Source organism: Myodes glareolus, chromosome 3 (genome assembly GCF_982192425.1).
Source record: "Myodes glareolus chromosome 3, mMyoGla1.1, whole genome shotgun sequence".
Classification (NCBI taxonomy): domain Eukaryota; kingdom Metazoa; phylum Chordata; class Mammalia; order Rodentia; family Cricetidae; genus Myodes; species Myodes glareolus.
Genome location: NC_142028.1, coordinates 120,492,154 through 120,513,762, shown reverse-complemented (window position 1 = coordinate 120,513,762; position 21,609 = coordinate 120,492,154). Strand labels below are relative to the sequence as shown.

Sequence of the window (21,609 nt, the reverse complement as noted above, 5' to 3'; positions counted from 1 at the left end):
GTAGTACTGGCACCACCCCATGCCCCAAGCAGTTAGGTTTCCTCAAATGCATGTGCAGATATGCTCCATATCTGACCACTGAAATATTCCTGGAAGGACTTCCTATATGACTTTTATAAGGTTCCTTCCCCTGGCTCCCGTTGCCCCAGAGTATGCAAATGAAGAACCCCTAGATGTTCTTGTCACAACCAATGGCATACCACTGTATGGACCCAACTGGTCATTCCTCCTAGGGTATAACTGCCCCCTGCCCCTTCCAATAATAGCACTGTCCACTAACAGGATCCCAGGTGTCCTTTCCAGTAGAATTCATAGCTGTTCAGGAGCTCCTTTGGCCTTGCCCATGCTCACCCTATTTCCCCTCTCTAGTTCAGGCTAGCACTCAATAAATTCACCATGGCATGGTAAAGCAGAGCTTGTGTCTGATACTCAGCCACAACACATAACATCAAAAGGGTAATAACTGGATTAGTGGTCTATCTCGTCCATCACACTAAACGCTACTTGTGTTCCATCTTTATCTTCAATCTTTTCCTAGTGTCTGACACACACTGTCTGTTCAATAAATGCTACTTGCATAATTTCAATTTACATAGTGAATTCATTACAGAAAGAATAATTTATAAGGTTAATGAAAATGGCAGCAAGGTACCTCATCTCAGACTCTGTATGAAAAGTGAGTTTCACTTGAGAAACAATCCATAATTTGTCATCTACACTGTTCAAGTCAAGAGTTTTCAGTACAAGTCACAGAGTTGTATGAGTGATGAGCAAATTTTACTTAGCATTTATAGCCCCAGTTGGTCATGTGACATCAAGTTAAGCCAATAAACTCAGAACCTCGGTTTTCCATTATTATAATTAAGGGATTTTAAATAAGATATTCTTAAATTACTTTATACAAGACAGTGACAATTAAATGAATTCATAACTCTTGCAACAGATGATATGTAGGAAAAAAATTCTTAACAAAAAGTTTCTACTTATTTTGGAGAAGCTTATAACTCACAATAGTACCATATTTTACATTTTTAAGGTTAACAGCTATAGCACACCAAGTCTTATTAAAAATTACAGTTAGAATAAATTGAAGGGTTGAAATCAAGGCTTGTAAGAGTGTTTCATCTCTCTAATGTTTATATCCTGTGGACCTCATGACATGATATTCACAATCTGCTTCTTCTTTTACTCCCCCTTGTTTACAACCTTGCTTCTGCCTCACCTATATTATCTGTTCAGTGATTTTAATATTCCTCTGTGCTTTTATCTTTTTTTTTGTTTTAAAGAGAGTTTCTCACTATGTAGACCAAGTTGGTATTAACCTTGTGATCATTCTGCCTCTCCGTCCCTACTGCTGATCTGAAACATCCTTCCTTCCATTGACTCTCACCACACGACCACCTCTTTCTGAGACAATTATTGATACTTCCTCGCTAGCATAGAATGTTCTCCTTTGTGTTGGCTAGTTTTACATTAGCTTGCCACAAGGCAGTCATTTGAGAAATGGCATTTCAATTGAGAAACTGCCCTCAATAGACTGGACAATGGGCAAACCTGGGACATTTTCTTGACTGGTGATTGATGTGGGGGGGGCAGTCCACTGTGGCTGGTGCCATCCCTGACTGTAGGTCTTAGGTGTTATTCAGGTTGAGCAAGACAGGAGGAGCAAGCCAGTAAGCACCACTCTACTATGGCTTCTGTTTCAGTTCTAGCCTCCAGGTTCCTGCACTGCTTGAGTTCGTCTCCTGACTTTGCTCAAAGATGGACTGTTACCTGAAGTTTTAAGATGAAACAAACTCTTTGTCTCCAATTTGGTTTTGGCAGTGGTGTTTTATTACAGTAATAGAAACCCTATTAGTGCACCCACTGTATATAGACTGAATCACTACACAAAACTTATTTGTGCATTACACACAGTGATCTTATTGTGGAATGTTAGTTGAAGATGTGTTATAATTAGTGTTATAATTATGCTATGGAATATTTGTGTAATGATGCTCAGATGTGTTGCATTCTTTTATGTTGCACTTGTTTAACTCTGTGAAGCTGTGTTACTTTGCTTGTTTAAACATCTGATTGGTTTAATAAAAAGCTGAATGGCCAATAGCTGTGCAGGAGAGAGATAGGAGGGGCTACAAAGCAGAGAGAATAAATAGGAGCAGAAAAAGAAAAGAACAAGAAGTGAGGAGAAAGGAGAAGAGGAGGAGGACTACAGGGACCAGCCACCCAGTTACACAGCAAGCTACAGAATTAAAGTAAAGGGGTTTACAGAATAGAGAAAGATAAAAGCCCAAGGCTAGAAAAAAAGCTCAGTGATTAAGAGCAAGCACTGTTCTTAAAGAATTCAGTTCCCAAATCCCATGTAGGGCAGCTTACAATGGCCTAAAACTCCACCTCTGTGGACCTAGGAAATTGGATGACCTCTTCTGGCTTCTATAGGCAATGCACTCACATGCATATGCACATAAAAACACACACACACATAATTAAAAACAAAGAAAATCTTAAAAATACAGGGTGGATGGAGACTGGAGATATTTCATATGTATCTCTGCCTTCCACACAACATGCTGTGCTCACACGAACTTATAAACATGCATGTGCCATCCCCAACAAAATGATAACATAAAATGGTGTTTAATTTTGGAAAAACATCTGGTACTCCTTCACAGAGTTAAACAGAACTGATAAATGACATAAAATTTTCACTCCTAGTTATATACCCCAAAGAAATGAAAACACTTCCACAGACAAACACTGGGGGATTCGATTTAGAGGCACAGTGCTTGGCCAGCAAATATGAATGAATTCCTGAGCCCAATCTCCAGCAGTGGGCAAAACATCCAATAACCACTGACAGGAGGGTGTACTGACAACATCATATACACAAAAACATGAACAGAAATGTTCATAGCAGTATTGCTGTGCTGGGTAACTGTCAAATGTCCCCCAATCCAGGAGGAATAAATAAAGTGTGGCATCTGTATAATTCAACAACAGAAGTATGCATTACTGATATATATTACAATATAGGTGAACTTTGAAGATATTTTTCAAGAAAGAAGCCAGATACATGCACAGTGTTGGCTATTAGGACATCTGAGGTATCATTTCATACATGTTTTAGGCTTTGGTTGCAAATTTGTAGAAAGTGAAATGACTGTGATTTTTATATCTCATTTTCACTTACATCCTCCAGAACCTAATTCATCAGTGCACTGTAGGTCACCAAGGGAAGTGAAGACCTAGAAAAAAAAAAGTCCTTACCTATGGTGCAATTGCCCGTAGAAGTCACTGCTGAACAAGGGCACTGGTGGCATTCTTTAGTAGCATCTGGACTCTGATAAAATCCTTCTTTGCATTCTTCACAGTGATCCCCTTTGCTATTTTCCTGGCAGTTAAAACAAGCACCTAAAAGAATCAAATAATTGTTTCAGAGTTAAGAAACTTTCAGAAATCCTGCTTGCAACAAGAAGACCATAAAATTACATACAAAAAAAATTAACAGGAGTAGTGTTTGCTTTCTATTCTGTTATAAGAAAGAAAAAGAAAAAGAAAGAAAGAGATTTAGGGATGGAGACCACCCTCTTCTGACCTCTGTGAGCATCAGGTACACATGGATACATGCAGGCCCAACATTCATATACACAAAACAATAAAATAGATACACCTAACTTTAAAAGAAGATTAGTTGTTCATGAGTATGTGTGTGGGTGCCTACCCCTGTTTCTGTGCACCATTTGTGTGAAATTGCCCTTAGAGTGCAGAAGAGGGAATTGTAGCTCTTTGAACTAGAGTCACAGGTGGTTGTGAGCTGCCCAGAGAAGGTGCTAGGAACCCAACCTAGGGCCTCTCCAAGAAACAAATGTTTTTACTGCGGAGTCATCTTTCAAACCCTTCCTGATTTATTTCTGATCTAGACTTTTCTGTATTTTCAATCTGCCCTATAAGAAAAAAAAAGCTGGGTGTGTGATTATAGTCACAAAATGCCATTATTGGTTAATTGGCTACACACTAAAAACAGACTAACTTTATACAAATTATAAAAATTTGTGTAGTATATGTTAATAGAAGAGTAAATAAATTGTGGCACTTTCATTGATTGGAATTTATAGTTAAGAATAAACTATGTACACAAACAAGTGTCTTAAAGACAGTACTAGTTGGAAGTAAACTGAAGAATGGCACATAGATGTTTGGACACAGAGACCAAGGGAGAAACAAATCTGACACCTGTTGAGATCACTCAGAGGAAAAGGACAAGCAGAGGGGACAAACGTGCTAAGTTCCAAGCTCCAATGCACTAGTGTAGAGCTGACTCAGGGAGATGGAGCACAGCTGACGGAGAAGGAAAAGCAGCCACACAGAAAGAGAGCCAGGAGAATGTGGCATCCTGAAGCAAAGTGGTTCTTGAGCAGTCAAGGCAGTCAGCGAGTCAGGCTGCTGGAATCTGTTGTGTGGAACACTACCAACACACAAAAGGGTCTTGAGTTCTTAAAAATAAGTTTGCTACCTCAAGGAAAAGTTTGTAGTTAGAAAATAATTGACCCTCTTACATTTTCTTTTAAGTTAAGGGTTTTGCCACTGAAACATTCTAATTATATGGTACTTGTCATTTTATAGTCTTATTATTCACACTGTTGTGTAGTTATATGTCATAAAAGTCCTGCAATGAAAACATTCTAGTAGGTACCATTTCTCAGCTTCTTATGATGACCAAGGCCCTGTAGATGTACAAATGTATTTAATATTACAACACCCTACTAGGAGGCTTTGATTAAATGGATTCCTAACCATATATTATCTAGGCAACATTATTAATTGCCTATTGTTATGAATTTGATATCTACCTTTTTACGGAACATAACTACCATTCTGATGAACATTTTCTTTTTTGTCTTTACTTATTTATTTATTAAAAATTTCCACCTCTTCCCTTCCTCCCATTTTTTAACATGAACCTTTTAATGAATTTAGAATTATTTTCTCAGAAGGTTTCTGAAAATAGAATTTCTGGGTCAAATATTTTAAGACCCTTTCTATATCTATTGTCAAAATTGTCCCTGTGCCATTTTCACCAATTTAATATTACTACAAAAACAGAACTTTCAAACCAATTTAAAACAGAAATTCCAGAAATATCGGGAAGAACAGCTGAGCAAACATACAACTTGACCACCAGAGGGCAACCGAATCCCAGAACTGATAAAAACTTACTTGTTAAAAAAGTTGTACATGAACTGGCTGCTCTAAGTAAGGTAGTCACTTCTTTAAAATGCATTCTTCCTTTTTTTTTAATATGGTAAACATTTGTTTCTTTTAGAAACCAGAATCATTCAAAGGATTTATTTTACTTTATTTCCAGAGCATGTGCATGTGGGGGTGAGAGCTGCCTCACCGTTACAAAGGAAAAGAATCTTGTACATGGCTTTCTGGTACCGTAAAAGACCCGGGAGCAACTAATGGTTCAGGACAATGAAGCATTCTTCTTGTTATCTAATGTTGAACCTCACTGTTTGTGTTCATGTTTTCCCATTCCTTTGCTCATTTATCCAACCAAGATTCAGTGAGTGCTCAGTATGTGCCAATATCTGTGCTAGAGATTGCAGAAATGATGGTGACGAAGCTGCTGTTCCTGCTCTGATGGAACTTACCATGAGAGTGACGGTCATAAGTAAACATGGAAACACCACTGTGACAAGTGCTCTGAAAAATTACAAGTGCACTTGGTAACTGGTAACGTATAGCAAAGGACTTTGTGTTTTGTGAGGAGCATCAGGAAATGCTAATGAAGACAGACCTAAAGGAAGAATATGACTTAATAAGCCAACGGGGTCTGCAGTGTGGATAGAGGTGGCTTAGGAATATCACGAATCATAACTATGGAATAAAGAGAGGCTGGGATCACACATATATCAATAAACAAGAACAGTAGGCAACATCGTGCACAAGTAGGCACGGCCAGATGACACAGAAAATATAACGCAATGTCTTCCAAACAGATTTCTCCATGCACACTTCACTGAATAGCAGAGGATTAGCATAAAGTATAAGTTTCTAGCACAGTTTCTTCTGGGAATCCAATCAGTTTCAAATATTCTGACACTCTCTTCTCATAACCTCTTGTGTTTTTCGAACTCTTAAGTCCTGGATTTTTCTGTTGGTGTTTAAAAACTTCCTAACAAGTTCCTCTAATCAAAATGAGTTTGTGCAAATGTGGCTTTTTCTGTTATAGGGTGGGTGTTGCTCAGATTGCTGATCTGTAGGTTGATTTTATACACTTTTTTTTCTATTAATCATTTAGAAAATTCCAGGCTATAACTTCCAGAGCCTCCCTTATATTTACGTTCTTCCCAGGCCTACTTGTGTGACCTACTTGTCCCCTGTCATTTCTTCTACTACATTTTATCAAAATGTGTATGTTTAGATAGTCTTTATTGTATTCCATTTGGTTCTAACTTTGTCTTCACTGGGTAAAATCTACTCTTAAATCCATGTCATAAGTTATTAACCTAAAATATCACTAATTTTAAGTTTTAGATTGCTACTTTTTAATGCACGTGTATGTGTGAGCAGGTTTACATGTAGGTAAGTATGTGTTTGTGTGCACAAGTGTAAGTCAGCAGTCAATTTCAAGTGTCATCCTCAGGAATGCTGTCCATTTCTTTTGAGAAAATTCTTTCATTGACCTGTAGTTCACCAATTAGGGTAGACTGGATGGCCTGCAAGTCCAAGGAATCCTCCTATCTCAGTTTCCCCAGCACTATGATTACAACTGCATGCCACTGGGGCTGGAGACATGGGTGGGTCAGAGTATTGGCTGCTCTTCCAGAGGACGCACATTCAATTCCGAGTCCTCACGTTGCAATGGCTCACAACTGTTTCTCTCTAGTTACAGGGGATCAGATGTCTTCTTCTGATCTCCACATACACTGCACATATGTGGTGCACAGACATACATGCAGACAAAGCACCCATATATATGGAACTACACAGCATTTTTATATGAGCTTTGGGGTTAGAACTCAGGACCCCATGATTGCACAGCAAACACTTCACTGAACTACCTACCTCTCTAATCTTCATGATCTCCACCCCACCCCGTGAGTGTGTGCATGTTCAGTGTAGTGCTGTTCTGTAGTAACATTTGATCTCTTTTTACCCATTTTGTCTGATTTTCCCTCTAATTCCACAAAATACTAATTTTAGGTATTCTAAAGGTTCAAAGTTAACTCTTATAACACTATTACTCACAGTACTGACTCTGTTGCTTATCACTGAACACATTTCTCCAGTTTTTTAGTTTTTGTTATTTATTATCGTATATCACACCTGATATATAAAAGAACCAGAAAGAGTCCTCTTTTCCTGTATTAGGTAAGTATGAGAAATGATAGTTCTAATTCAATCAGGCATGGAAGTGGGTTGTATGTAGACTTCAATTTTTGTATCTGTCTCTTCTTCACTATTTCCTAGCATGATCTTTTGGATTAAGAATCTGGCAGACTTTTGTCTCCTCAGCTCTGAAAGACTTTGAGAGATTCAGCAGTGGCCATTGGGGCCAATAAGACCCATTCCATGAATCTTTAGAGTTTGTTAAAGGATTCAGAAAGAGCTGGCTGTATGCTTTAACAAGTCCTCATCTCTCTAAAAGGATTTTGCCTCCTCAGCATAAAGAATTTTCTGGCCTTGCCATCTATTTCCCTCATAGTCACCTTGGGGAAACCAGTCTTCTGTTTAGGGCTCCTCTAGTTTCCAACTGTCCTGCAGGCTCCAAACTGCAGTCAAAAGTTCTTCTTCAAGTACACATCCTTTCCTTGGGCCAACCCTTACTCCTCACCCCACACCCAGAACCAGCAAATCTCTACTGAAAAGAAACATGTAGCCTGACTTAATTGTAGAATATATGAGCCATAACTTTCATGATAATGCCTAAGTAATCCTATGCCCTTATTTTATATAGCTCCCCTGCACATTTCAGATTAAAAAAAAAAATAAAGTGGTATGGTAAATGGAACTACACTATTAGAACCTGTCCAGTATCACCAGAATGTTCCTGGCATCTTTGATGTTAGTGTGAGATAAACTCGCTTCATTCTAGGTTTAATGAGAGTCACCTTTGTCCTTGTAACACTACACAATTTTCACTTGCTGATCCAAATTGTGAGGACTGGCCAATCTTGCTACCACCCTTGACCATTCTTATGTACATGAGCGTTCAGTAAATTGCAACCTGCAATCCTGGATCTACCCAACTCTCCCTCAGGTCTCATGGAGCCTCAATTTTTTCACACAAAATTTCCCAAGTGATTGTAGCTCGTTTGTAAGAATTCTAACACATTTTCCAAGTCTTCACTTTACTTGGTGTTGATGATCTCCATACTTCTAGAACTTTTCAATCAATACTATCTTTGAAAGTCATGAACTATACTTATTGTTATAAAAGTTTGGCTTGCCATGTGATTGATTATATCTATTTAAAAGAACAAAAAATTATAAAAATATATCAGGACTTCAAGATCGAACGAATAAAGAGTAATTTCATATGAATTAAGGAATCTACGTACCTGTGAGAACATCACAACTATCAGACCGGTTGTTGCACTGGCAGGGCAAGCAGCCTGTCTTATTAAAGCCATAATGTCCATCTTTGCATTGGTCACACAGGGAGCCAGTGACACCCGCTCTGCACTGGCAATTCCCAGAACTGCGAATAAAATAAAAGACAATGAACAATGAACAAAAGTTCAGTGATTTTTTTAAAACTGCATTTTCTAATGCTATACAGATTATCTGAACACAGCCAAGAGTGTCTACTAGATTTTTCTTTCTAGAGGCATAGTAGGGATTTTTAATGGGCTTTTGTTTGTCTGATTAGTTTTGTTTTCTGGAGCCCTAATGTCACTGTGTAGCCCAGTCTGGCCTGGACCTCTCTATGTAGCTCAGGCTTGCCACAAGTCATAATCTCCTAGCCCCAGATTTCAAAACTAGAGAACTTCAAGCATATAATTCAGTGAATAGCATTAATAACAATACTTTGTGACAATTCCACCCTCTATTTAAAGTACATGACAAAGGATCCATGGAGTTACCAGTGTAAAACCTTTCTTTAATGAGCAGTGGGGGCTTAGAACTTATACCACTGCTTTATCCGATTTCAAGAGAATCCCACCGCTCTACAGGCATCTGTTCCAATTTGGAGAAAATAAGCCAGTCTTTACTTAGCTTCCATCTCACAAATGTGAAGATTAATATCTTGATAAATGAGCCAGGCACAGTGGCACATGCCTTTATTCCCAGCACTTGTGAGGCAGAGGCAGATGAGTTTCTATGATCAACCTGGTCTATGAAGCTAGTTTTAGGACAGTCAGAGCTGTTACACAGAGAAATCCTGTCTTAAAATCCAAAAACATTCAGAAATTTAGGACATAACCTTCCTCAAGACCCAGCAATACCACTTTTGGGTATATATCCTTGTGTGGGAGTTCCTTCTGTCTATGTTTTGTTTTCATTCATTAATGAATAAAGAAACTGCCTTGGCTTGTTGATAGGGTACAACTTAGGTAGGTGAGGAAGACAGAACTGAATGCTGGGAGAAGGAAAGTGTCAGAGAGACATCATGGAGCCACCAGAGTCAGACATGCAAAACCATTACCAGTAAGTCATTGCCATGTGGCGATACAAAGACTACTAGAAATGGATTAAATGAAGATGTAAGAGTTAGCCAATAAGATGCTACAGATAATGAACCAAGCAGTGAATTAATTAATGCAATTTCTGTGTGAATATTTCAGGGCTAATCTAGCTGGGTGCCTGGGAAGTACAAGCGAGTCCTCCCCTGCAATATCCAAAGGATGCTCAGTTGTGCCACAAGAACACGTGTTCATCTATGTTTATAACAGAATTATTTGTCATACACAGAATCTGGAAACAACCTAAATGCCCCTCAACCAAAGAATAGATAAGGAAAATGTGGTACATTAACACAATAGAGTACTACACTCAGAAAAATATAATGGCAGCTTGAATTTTGCAGGGAAATAGATGGAGCTAGAAAACATTATTTTGAGTGAGGGACCCAGACCAAGAAAGACAATTATCACATGTACTCTCTCATAAGTGGTTTTTAAACATAAAGCAAAGAAAACCAGCCCACAAATCACAATCCCAGAGAACCTAGACAACAATGAGGACCCAAGAAGAGACATATATAGATCTAATCTACATGGGAAGTAGAAAAACACGAGATCTCCTGAGAAAATTGGGAGCATGGGGAAAGTTGAAGTGGAGGGGTGCTGCGGGAGCTCCTTCTGCTCCTTCAGCCATTAGCCACTGAGACACCAGTCTATTGAGGCATGGTCTCTCTCTCTTTAAAAAAGCAGTGACTGTCCTCAGTTCTCTCTCTGGCTTCCGACTCCTAGACTCCTTTCCTGATCGTGCAGAGGGCTGTTGTCTGGGACAGTGATCTTTAAGTTTTCCCCCTTTAAATAAATAACCATTCTATTAATCATAATTCCAAACTGGTGTGGGATTGTTTGTGACTTACGCCTTCAGAGGGGAGAGTCAGGGAGGGAAGCAGAAAAAAATGTAGAGCTCAATAAAAATCAATAAAAAACAAACAAACAAATCCCAAACAAACAAATGAACAAAAAGATCTTGATAAGTGAACCAGTTCACACTCATATCTAGACTAGGAATTTGATACAATTCTCTATTTTGAGCCTACAATGTATTTAAATCATAGTTCTGGTAAGTAAGATGGAGTTCACAATTAAGCTATTACGATTGGAATGAGGACATCTGATGCATTTTACACTAAATTGTTAAAATTTTATCTTTATTTATGTATTTGTGTGTCTGCACATATGTGAGATGCCAGAAGGCGACCTTGGATGCCCTAAAGCTAAAGTTACAGACAACTGTGAGTTGACAGACATAGGTACTAGCAACTGAACTCTAGTCCCTTGTAACAACAGCAAGCGCTCTTAAACACAAAGTCATTTCTCCAGCTCCTGCACTAAATCCTATAAAAACTCTAGGTTGATCATCAACCTTTTGAACTAAAAATAAAAGACTTAAAATTTTTATTTACTATCCTACCTCTTTCTATTTATTTTGTTTTCATAGATGACCATTTTAACACTAATCTTTCCAATCATTAAAACATAAAAGTGTTTCTTTTAAACACTACAATTTTTGTTTTTGTTTTGAGATGGAGTCTCTCTATGTAATTCTGGCTGTCCTGGAATTCACTATGTAGACCAGCAGGCCTCAAACACATAGAGATCCTCCTACCTCTGCCTCCTAAATGCTGGGATTAAAGGCATGTGTTACCACATCCAGTTTAATAAGTTCTGTTGAATGAATCAAAACAGAAGTCAAAGGGCAAGAACATTCATTCATTACTGTGACCCATGCAAAACAGCCTTCCACTACGCAGAGGAGGACATCCATTGCTGTGATCCATGTAAGACAGCCTTCACCATACACAGGAGGAGCAGGGCCAACAGTACACGGAAGGAACAAAAGGAAAATGTGCTTATGGTTGTCATCTACATAAATATCTAGTAGAGAGGGTCCATATCAGCATACAGGTTTGTGTTTCAGTTTTGAGGATTTAAACTCAAGGCATGATATAATATGCCAGACAAACACTCAACCCCAGTCCTCAAATGATTGTTTCATAGCAACATACCCCTCTAGATGGAATTTAGGTGGCTTCTAATGTTTGACTAAAACAAGCACTGGGAACCAGGTTGGGCCTGTGTACATCAATGGCAAGAAGCAGGAAGGGGGTTGAACAAAGGCTCCTGGGGAAATAATGCCATGGATTTTAGGGAAAGCACAGCTAGTTGGGGCAGAAATATACACAGTATTTTGCTGGAGAGTTTGCTCAGTGGTTAAGAGCACTTACTGCTCTTGCAGAGGACCCCAGTTCAATTCCCAGCACCCTCACTATGGCTCACAACCATCCATAGTTCCAGCCCCAGGGAATTTGAAAATCAGATCCAGGGGGATCTGATGACCTATTCCAGACATGTCTGGAAATAATCACTGCCTGGTATATTCTCTCCACAGTCACAGAAGCCATCAAAGTGACTGGAACACATGGCACAGAGCACAGCACTTCAGAACGGCTGCTACAACTCTGACAGCACTTAGTACTCTCACAGTGATCCCTCTGCATATGTTCAACTCCTTCTTCGCACTCCACATTCTTACAATCATTCACCTATCTCTGGTTTATCAGCCGTTTCTGCAAAATTTTCCTCAAGTAACCCTTGGCACAGTTATTTCTTCTGTAATCTTTTCTGGAATAGTTTTCTTCATTTTTACCTCTATAATTTTTGGTCCAAAGAGATCTTGTAGGTCCCCATATTTACATTTTAATCCCAAGTACAATCTGTTCTATATTCTTTAAACATGTTAAGCTTTTTTTCCCATTAGATTATAAAATTCCCCAAACAAAGACTTATCAAGTAGTTTCATTTTGTCAGGATCTATCACAAGTACGTGTAACAGAGTGTTTTAATGTATACCTTGTTAAATGGGTATTTCAATTCAAGGTTTGTATATATTCAACCTGGTAACCTCAGAAATGTAAAAAAAGGAAATGCCTGGTTTGTTTTACATGTTTGATGAATAAATGATGAATGTTCAATGAACAGACAGACAGACAAAAATTTAGAATTAGGCACTGGGAAGAGGAAAAGATTAAAAACACTAATTACCAGAGTTCTTGAAGAAAAAATAAAAACTAAAGTATTCTCTCTTTGTACCTCTTTCCTTCACTAGGGATAATGTTTTTGTTTGGCTGTTTTATTTTTTTTTTGAAGATAGGCATTCAGTGTGGGTCATCCAGTCCAGGCTGGGCCTCTCCCTCTCTTTCAGCCTGCTGAATGCTGTGACTACAGGCGTGCATGACTTTCGTTAGATGCTCATCTAGACCTCAAAGTTTAGACTTTGTCTGAGCAGATCTTGGCAACAGTCACATTGCATAGGAGACAGTTTAACTGAAGGCTACATTTAAAAATAGAGTTCTTAGAGATTTAGCTTCTAATAGTGAATCCCTAAGGAGTTGTTGATTCAGTTCAGCAGGCCAAGCTAAAACTATTAATACTTACACAGCTCTTATCCATGTCAGTTAATGCAATTCCCTACCACCCCCTACTTCTATTACTGTGATCAAAACAGAAGTTCTAAATTGGAAGATTATTAGGACTCTGGACCGAATTTTGCAGAATATAACTTTTAACCATGGATACCCTACCACAGTTTACAAATATAAAGGTTTTATATATTTAACTAAGATGTGCTTCTCAGTTTACCATGCTTCTAGTCCAACCAGTAAGTTTACCTTCTACCTCTAAGAAAACATTTTAAACAGAGTTGAACTTTGCTTCTGTGGTGGTTAGTGTTGATGGCCAGTTTCATAGGATCTGGAATCATCTAGAAGGCAAGACCTGAGGAACACCTATGAGGGATTATGCTGACTAGGTTATTTGAGGTGGGCAGACCCATCCTAAAAGAGGCTTGGGTTCTGGAATGCATAAAAAGGAGAAAGGCTGCTAAGCATGAACATTCATTATTATTCATTATTCTCTGCTTCCTGACTGGGAGTGCATTATGACCGGCAGTCACAAGCTTCTGGCATCAGAACTTTGCCACCAGTACTGACTGTAGGTAGCCTGGAGCTGAGGGCTGAAATAAGTCCTTTCGGCCATAAGTTGCTTTTGCCCAAGTATTTTTATCACAACAGGAAGAGTAACTAAGACAGCTTTCCTCTTCTTGTCATGCCTATAGGAGAATTGTCAAAAGGAGCAGAAAAGTAGAAACAAAACCCATCATTTTTGCATGGAAAGTTAGTGTACCTTTACTCAAATCTAATCTAGAAAAGAAAGAAAGAAGGAAAGAAGGCTGGTCTTGTGTTAATATTATATACTTACCACTTTGTAGTGATATTTTGTTTGTAATCTAACAAATAAAGCTCGCCTGAAGATCAGAGTGCAGAGCTAACCCACTAAGTTAGTAATAGAAGTCAGGCAGGGGTGACCACACCCTTCATCCCAGCACTTGGGAGACAGAGACAGACAGATCTCTGTAAATTAAAGTATACTCTGGGCTACATGAGATTGAATCTGTCTAAAAGAGAAACAGAGCTCACACAAAGGGGATCCAGCAGTTGGGATCACATGCCTTTAATCCCAGCACTAGGAAGGTGGAGACAAGGGACACAGCCTGGCAGAAAGAGGAAAATAAGGAGGGAAGAGACAGGAGCTCAGATGCAGTCTGAGATTTTGTAGAGAGAGTATGCAGTCTGATGATTCGTAGGGACATGATCGCCTCTTTGGTCTGAGCACTGGTAGAGGTTAAGAACTCCCTAGTGGCTGGCTCTTATACTTCTCTGATCTTTCAGCTTTAGCTCCGATGGCGGACTCCAGGTCTTTGTTATTAAGAACATTTAGGATTTGTGCTACACCACCTTTCAACTATTATATCTTAAATTAAAAAAAAATACATTGAATTGCATTTCTATTCAAAGCTACCTAGTCTATTCAGCCATGTAAATTTCTGGCAAATAAGTGAATCTACAGAAAAAAAAAAAACAAACCTTAAAATGGAGGCAATACAACAACAACAATAATATAAAAACAATGAGCCCCCCTGTTGAAGACCTATGTTAATAAATAATCTCCTTGTTCTCCAAGTAACTGTTCTAGGTGGAAGTCATAACCTTTTCTATGATTGGAGAAGGCAGAGTTTTTGTCCATAGTCAGTGGTTGGGTTTCTTTATCACCATCATTCTGTGAATCCCAGTCATCATAGCTCATTGCCCCACAGTTCTGAGCAGGGATTCTTTTATACTTTGTCTAGAATAACTTTTGTTTCTTTCTCACTTCCAGTAAAATTCATATTTTGCCCAACAGAAGATGAACAATAGGAAGTTTGAAAAGCTGTGGTAGGGTAACAAAGCCCAAGTTTCTCAGAGAATACAATAGCAGGTATTCAGATATGCAGTCTAGATAACAGTTTTAAACTTTGTACTATCCATATAGATGGTGAGCACTGCTCTTTCATAAAATTCAATAGGCATTTAGTTAACTAAATCCTCTTAAGTAACTATGAAAAACATAAAAGATACCCCAATACATACTTAGTCTTCCCCTCAATATACCTCAAAGCTACTGGCATAGAGAATGTACTTTCATCATGTCTGAAACACAGGAGGATTTTGTGATTCAGTAAGAAGGATCACTTAAGTCCTTCTACATGTGAGAAAAATCACAAGGAAATATCACTCATAATGAAGATGGTTACCTGCATTTTATTAGCCAAGTTTTAAAAATTCTTTGTATTTTATGCATGCTTCTATATATGCTTATATATATATATATAATAGATGCTTCTATTCTAAGCATCTATGGAAACATGCTTGCTCTTCATTTGACTAAGAAATAACTTCATATACAAGTGGATCAAGAGTTACTTCTGAGGATCTACCAAGAGACAATGAATTGCAAATATCCCCCAGCTATAATGGAGACATGTTTTCTTAGTTGTTGCTATCTCTATAACATCAATTCTCAACCTGGGGTTCATGACCCCTTTGGAGGTCACATATCAGATATCCTGTATATCAGATATTTACATTATGATTCATAACAGTTGCAAAATTACAATTAGGAAGTAGGAAGAAAAATTCATGTGTGGGGCAACCACAACAGGAGGAATTATATTAAAGACCTGAAGCATTAAGAAGCTTGAGAACCAGTGGTCTCTAGGTGTTTTCTCTTTAGAATTCTGTTCTGGGCACTCAAAACACCCAGGTCAGCTGGAAAACACTGATATCATGTTTTTCCATAGAGAATCGATCTCTTAGTTACTTATTTTCGGACCAACCAGACTTAATTCATGAATCCTGACAAAGTCAATTGTTGAATCCTGATGTCACACTTCACTTTTCCTGGGTAGATTTTTTTTTTTTAAAAAAATAATAAGCAAGAAGGTGCTTTCTTTTCACTTAAAAAAAATCCGAGGGAATAGAGTGGAAAGTTTACTTATTGGATGTGCACTAAAAGTGCCTTTCCACCATCAATTTCATTAAAGAATTCAATCAGCCAGCAAACATAAAGCTTTGCCTGTATAACTTCTTTCATGGAGCAAAGCCATTCAGCACTCTTTCATGGATTCTCTGTTATAGACTGCTGAATTATTAGGAATGAAAGATCAATGATATAAATGTGGGAGAGGGGCTATAAAAAGAGGGTTTGTTCTTGAATAGAAATCAAAAATCTGTAAGACATGCTAGCAAGACATTTAAGGTAGAAGTTGTTCCTCTGGTATCATTTTCTAGGGATTTGAATTTTCAGCAAACTGTGAACACTGAACTGAGAATAAGTTTACTCTATTTAGAAAATTGTGCATACATCCCACATATCTTAAATTCTCCAAATACGGTTTACATTTTTTTGTCGTACCAATGCTTAGTTACAGAATTTGCACAATCATGGATATTAATAAATACTGTAAGACTTTAATACTTAAAAAGTTATTTCTTCAGGAAAGTTCAATAATCAGAATGAATATTATATATGAATGACTTGTCAAAAAATCAGTAAAAGTTTTAGAAAGTTATTTATATAGCTGACAGCATAGCTCAATTTGCAGAGCACACAAATATGTGTAAGGCCCCGGGTTTAATCTCTACCCCCAAAATTGCATTTCTCAAAAGTATTTAAACAAGTTGGTTGTCTTCCAACATGCATAGTTACTCATTTTTGAAGAAATTCAAAAGTCTGTCATCTCAAGATATGACACACATCCATGTAAAAGAGAACTCACTAATCTGCTTTTTAAAGAAAGGCTCTGTTTTGCTTAAGATGTTTGGACATAGATTATTCAGAATTTCCATTATTTTATAATTATATTGACTAAGTGAGAGGGGTGGAAGATAGGAAAGAAGGTTTTGTAGCTTATGGAAACCAGCCCGAGGAAATGGGGCTTGGTTCTCATCCAGCTTTCCTGGTGAGTAGTTTGCACAATGCACATACTCTCCCTTAGCCTACCTATTCTCCTGCGTGAAGTGAAGATAAAAGCCATATATACAATGTTAGTACAGATTTCAACTCCAACATGAACGCAACTATGAAGATGGTAACAATAGTCTCAACATGAGTGGATCCCAGGTCTACTCATATTGTTATAAATAAGAGTTTCATTTTATAGCTGAATAAAATTCCTGGTCTCTGTGTGCATGCGTGCGTATACGTGTGTATGTGTATGCTGGGTGTGCATTTTTCTTTTTCATACAGCAGGTGTTGAACACTTAGGTTGCTTCCATTCTTGACTGCTGTCAACAGTGCCACAGTGAACAAGAAATGGAAGTGGAGATTTCTGAAACATACTGACTTCAATCCCATTGGATGTATACACAAAAGGTCAATTACTGAATCGTAAGATAATTCTAGTTTCATTTTCGGAGGAACCTTCATACTGGGCTCAAAACAATTCCGCTAATTTACATCTCCACCAACAGTACACAGGAGTCCCCTGCCTCTGCATCCTCCCCAGCATTCGTATCTTTAGTCTTCTGTAAACACCATTCTCACAGCTTCAAGGTGATACGTGATATGCTGTTGTGGTTGGAATTTGCATTTATTTCCACAATGACGGGAAACATTTTTTTTATAAAGTAACTATTTGTATGGTTTCAACTGAGAAGTCTAATCAAGTCTCATTTAGTTTTCTTGCAGAAATGTTTAGATTTTTTAAATATTATGGATATTTATCAACTGCCTGTAAGATCTGTAGCTTATATATACTTTCTCCCCAGTTACAGGCTGTCTCTTCTCTCTTAAATTGTTTCCTTTGCTCTGTGAAAGCTTTTGTTTTGTAGCCTATACTTTCAGGATCATAAAAAAAAATTAAAAACAAAAAACAAAAATAAACCACTGCCCAGAACTGTCACAAACTTTAACTGCTGTGTTTACATCTAGTTTTGAGTTCATTTTCAATAAGATATGAGATAAAGCTTCAACTCAGTCTCTTTCGACTTTTTGATTAAAAACCATGCTAACAGCTTCAAAGTGATACACATTGTGTGGTTATAGTTTGCATTTCCACAATGACTATTGTCCAACCTCCATTCATTGAAGAGATTATTCATTCCTAATCCAGGACCATGTTTTCATTGTATTTGTTTTGCTGTCTATTTGATAAGAATGGTATTCCAACTGTTTAAATGTTCATACTTCATGCAGTGTGCATTCTTTATGTGTGTGGTACTATAAGTCTATTTACACGAATTGCTATGTACAGCTCTTTTCTTTGAACAAACACTTAGACCCATATTTTGAGAATGATTCAAGTTCTAATACAGTGGTTCTTAACTTTCCTAATCCTGTGACCCTTTAATACAGTTCCTCATGTTGTGGTGACCTCCAAACATAAAATTATTTCATTGCTACTTCATAACTGTAATTTACAGTAATTTTCTACTGTTATGAATCATAATGGAAATACATGAGATGCGGATATCTGTTATGCAAGCCCTGTGAAAGTGTTGTTTGATGCCCAGAGGGGTTATAACCCACAGGTTGAAAAAAACTGCTCTAGTATGTATGTCCCATAATCATTTATTTTACTCTCCTTATCATTTGCTTTAGAGTTTTAATTGAGCTATCTAAGAGAACATACTAGAGTAGGCCATGTTCTGCCACATGTCCCCCAACCAAGTTAAGACATGAAATTGGTCTGTTCCATAATTCTACAAAGTGTCACCCTTCAAAAGATTAGGGGGAGAAACCTAAGGCCTCACATAGCCCTTGGTGTACTGTGAGAGAAATAAAGAGAGGCGGACGTTGGGGTAGAGAGAATAAGCATCATGGGGTATATGACGCACAGTATCATCAAGGCATGAATCAAAGTCAAGAATCCCAAGAACACAAGCCTTTTCCCTTGGTATGACTACATCAGTTATGGGACTCACCATTTTCTGAGCACCAGCTACAACCATGGGCCAAGAGCACTGTGATGTGAGATACTGCTGACTTTATATACATGGTAAGGATCATTACTCTTATTTCCCAGAAAGATAAACAATGCTCATACAGACAGAGAGAAGGACAAAGATTTATGTAATTTCTAATCTTGAAATTTGTTGGGACCATTTGGAGTCCTGGTCTCCAGCTGCTCTTCCCTGCTAGTGACCTTTAGTTTCCTTCTGATTTGAGCTACTAAAAGCTGTGTCAAAGTTGTTTACCAGCTCTGCTTACTGAGCACGTGCTGCCTTGCCTTGAGGATCAGATTTAAGGTTTTCACCTGTTGGCCCACCTGACTGTGTTGGGTATATAAGCCTCCGTGGTGCTATTCAACAAAGGGCTTCTTACCAGTGACTAGAGGTCTGTCTCTCTGGGTGTCTTTGTGTGTTTCAATTTCCAGCCCCTTGCCCGAAGCTCGTGAACTGTATGGTAGTGCATAAAGTGTAGACGGGCACTGTGTGCAGCAGAAATTGAAAACCAGGTCAGTGTGGCCCAAATTCTGTGGTCTCAACATCAACTGTGACGATGAAAAGTATTAAAACATTCTATGTCTTGGATTTTCATTAGGCAATACTTTCAATATCACAAGTCAATTTTATACTATTTGCACATTTAAATGTAAGAGGCCTCCTCCAAAAGGATGGGGCAGGAACAGGATCTACCTACTCATTTGGTCAGCAATGGGAAAAGGCTTAAAGCAAAGAGCCTGGAGGCTATGGGAGCATGTGTGTTAAGATGGCCTTGAGGAAGAACAGCTGCCATGGCAACACAAAGACAGCCAACTGACTCATGCTCTCACAGCCCACGGAGTTGTAATAAATGTTTCGGGGAGGCATGGAGACGGCGTGCCCTGCTGAAGCAAAACAATCAGAACTGAAAATTGGTGTCCTTGGGTAGTTCCCTCAAACCTCCTTCACTATTCCAGGGCTGTGTAAACAGACAGACTTCACCTGCTGTCTAGTTACGTGACCATGGACATGAGTGGTTCCCTTCCCGGAAAGATGATAAGAAGGCAGGATGAGTGCCCAGCATGAAGGCTGAGGCTGAGGTGCAACAAATCTCTCCTCTCTTAGTATAGTACTTGAGAGACAGAGCCAGAGCCTTCGTGAATCCTGCCCTGCCGACCACCACTGCATCCCAGAGCTAATCTAGGTCCTGGACAGGTGAGGGCACAACAGAGTGAGAGTCAAAGTACAGTCCTGCGACATCACTTATCTGGAGTCACACTTGACAGAGAGAATTTTGAGTTCTTTGTTGTTGCTCTCACTACTTGGAGAGAGGAAGAAACATGTCCAACTTAATGAACCAACTGAATACTCTTCCTTAAGAATCCAGGAGCAACAGAGAAGATTTTCAAAAATATCAATAAATCAGATGTTTCAAAAGAATTTAATTGAAAGCCTTAACAGATAGATTAAGCCACAGAAAGAGCCCTGGAACTTGAAGACAGGTCTTAAAATATCACATGCAGACAGGAAAGAGTAAGTGTGAAGCAACACGGGAGGTCTGAACATCATCAGGAAGTCGATGTCTGTGTCACTGGCTTTCCTAACATGGAAGAGAACAAAGGGAAAGGGCATAGAAAAACCACTCAGTGAGAGACAAGGAAACAAAAACAAAACAAACTCCCTGATAGTGGAGAAATCATGGACACCCAGATCCAATAACCCGACAGAACCCAAACATAAAGATGACAAACAAAAACAAACTATAACAAAAAATGGATCCTTACCACACATGGGACAAAGAAAAGAAAAAATATTAAAGTTTGCAAGAGAAAAATATCAAGTCACATTTAAGGGCATCCCTATTAAACTAACAGCAAGTTTCTTCCCAGAAATCTGCAAAGGGTATGGACTGATGCATTCCAAGTGCTGAAGAAAGTAACTGTCAGCCAAGACTATCATACCAAGCAAGGCTGTCTGTCTGAAAGAGGAGCAAAGATTGTTGAAAACCATAAAAATCTAATGGAGCTTATGATCATTAGACAAGATCTATTTGTGGGTATCCATCACATATGCAGCAGGTAGACAACACACAAGCACACACTTGCATGCACAAACATTTTCACACACACAAACACCAGCACATATACACAAATAATATTAAACTGTTTTTTAAAGTAAATTTAACAAATTAGAAATGTATAGGCACTAGTATTAGAGCACCTGAATTTATAAAATATTACACCTACTACAAGAGATAGCTCTAAAACAATAGGGCTTAATACCAGAATCTTCCTAATAGATAGACTATCTAACAATAAAAAAATAAACACCAGAGTTAAGATATGTAGTAGATAAATGGGCTTTACATATATTTACAGATCAGTCTATACAACATTTACAAAACACACGTTTTGTTTTTTTTTCCCCTATCAGTGCATGGTTATTTCCCTAGAAGAGATTATATATTAAGGTAGAAAATTAGTATTAACAAATGAAAAACAATTATTTCCGGTATCTTCTCAGGTAGTGACGGGATTGTGGAATACACAGAGATGGGAAAGCTAGAAACCAACACTTCAGTAATTATCTAAGTTAAAAAGAATCCAACAGCCTGTAACTCC

At 38.3% G+C, this 21,609-nt stretch overlaps 1 protein-coding gene across 1 annotated transcript in view; it reads right to left on the bottom strand.

Moving 5' to 3' along the window:
• Positions 1–3,272: 3,272 nt before the first annotated feature.
• Positions 3,273–21,609, bottom strand: part of LOC148122801 (CDK5 regulatory subunit-associated protein 2-like) — a 56,576-nt gene continuing 38,239 nt past the window's right edge. Inside the window, exons 8-9 of the mRNA XM_087904932.1 lie at positions 8,568–8,707; positions 3,273–3,411 (exon numbers count right to left, since the gene is read on the bottom strand). Coding sequence (XP_087761058.1) covers positions 8,660–8,707 — 48 coding nt within the window. The 3' untranslated portion in view covers positions 3,273–3,411; positions 8,568–8,659. The remainder of the gene's footprint in view (positions 3,412–8,567; positions 8,708–21,609) is intronic.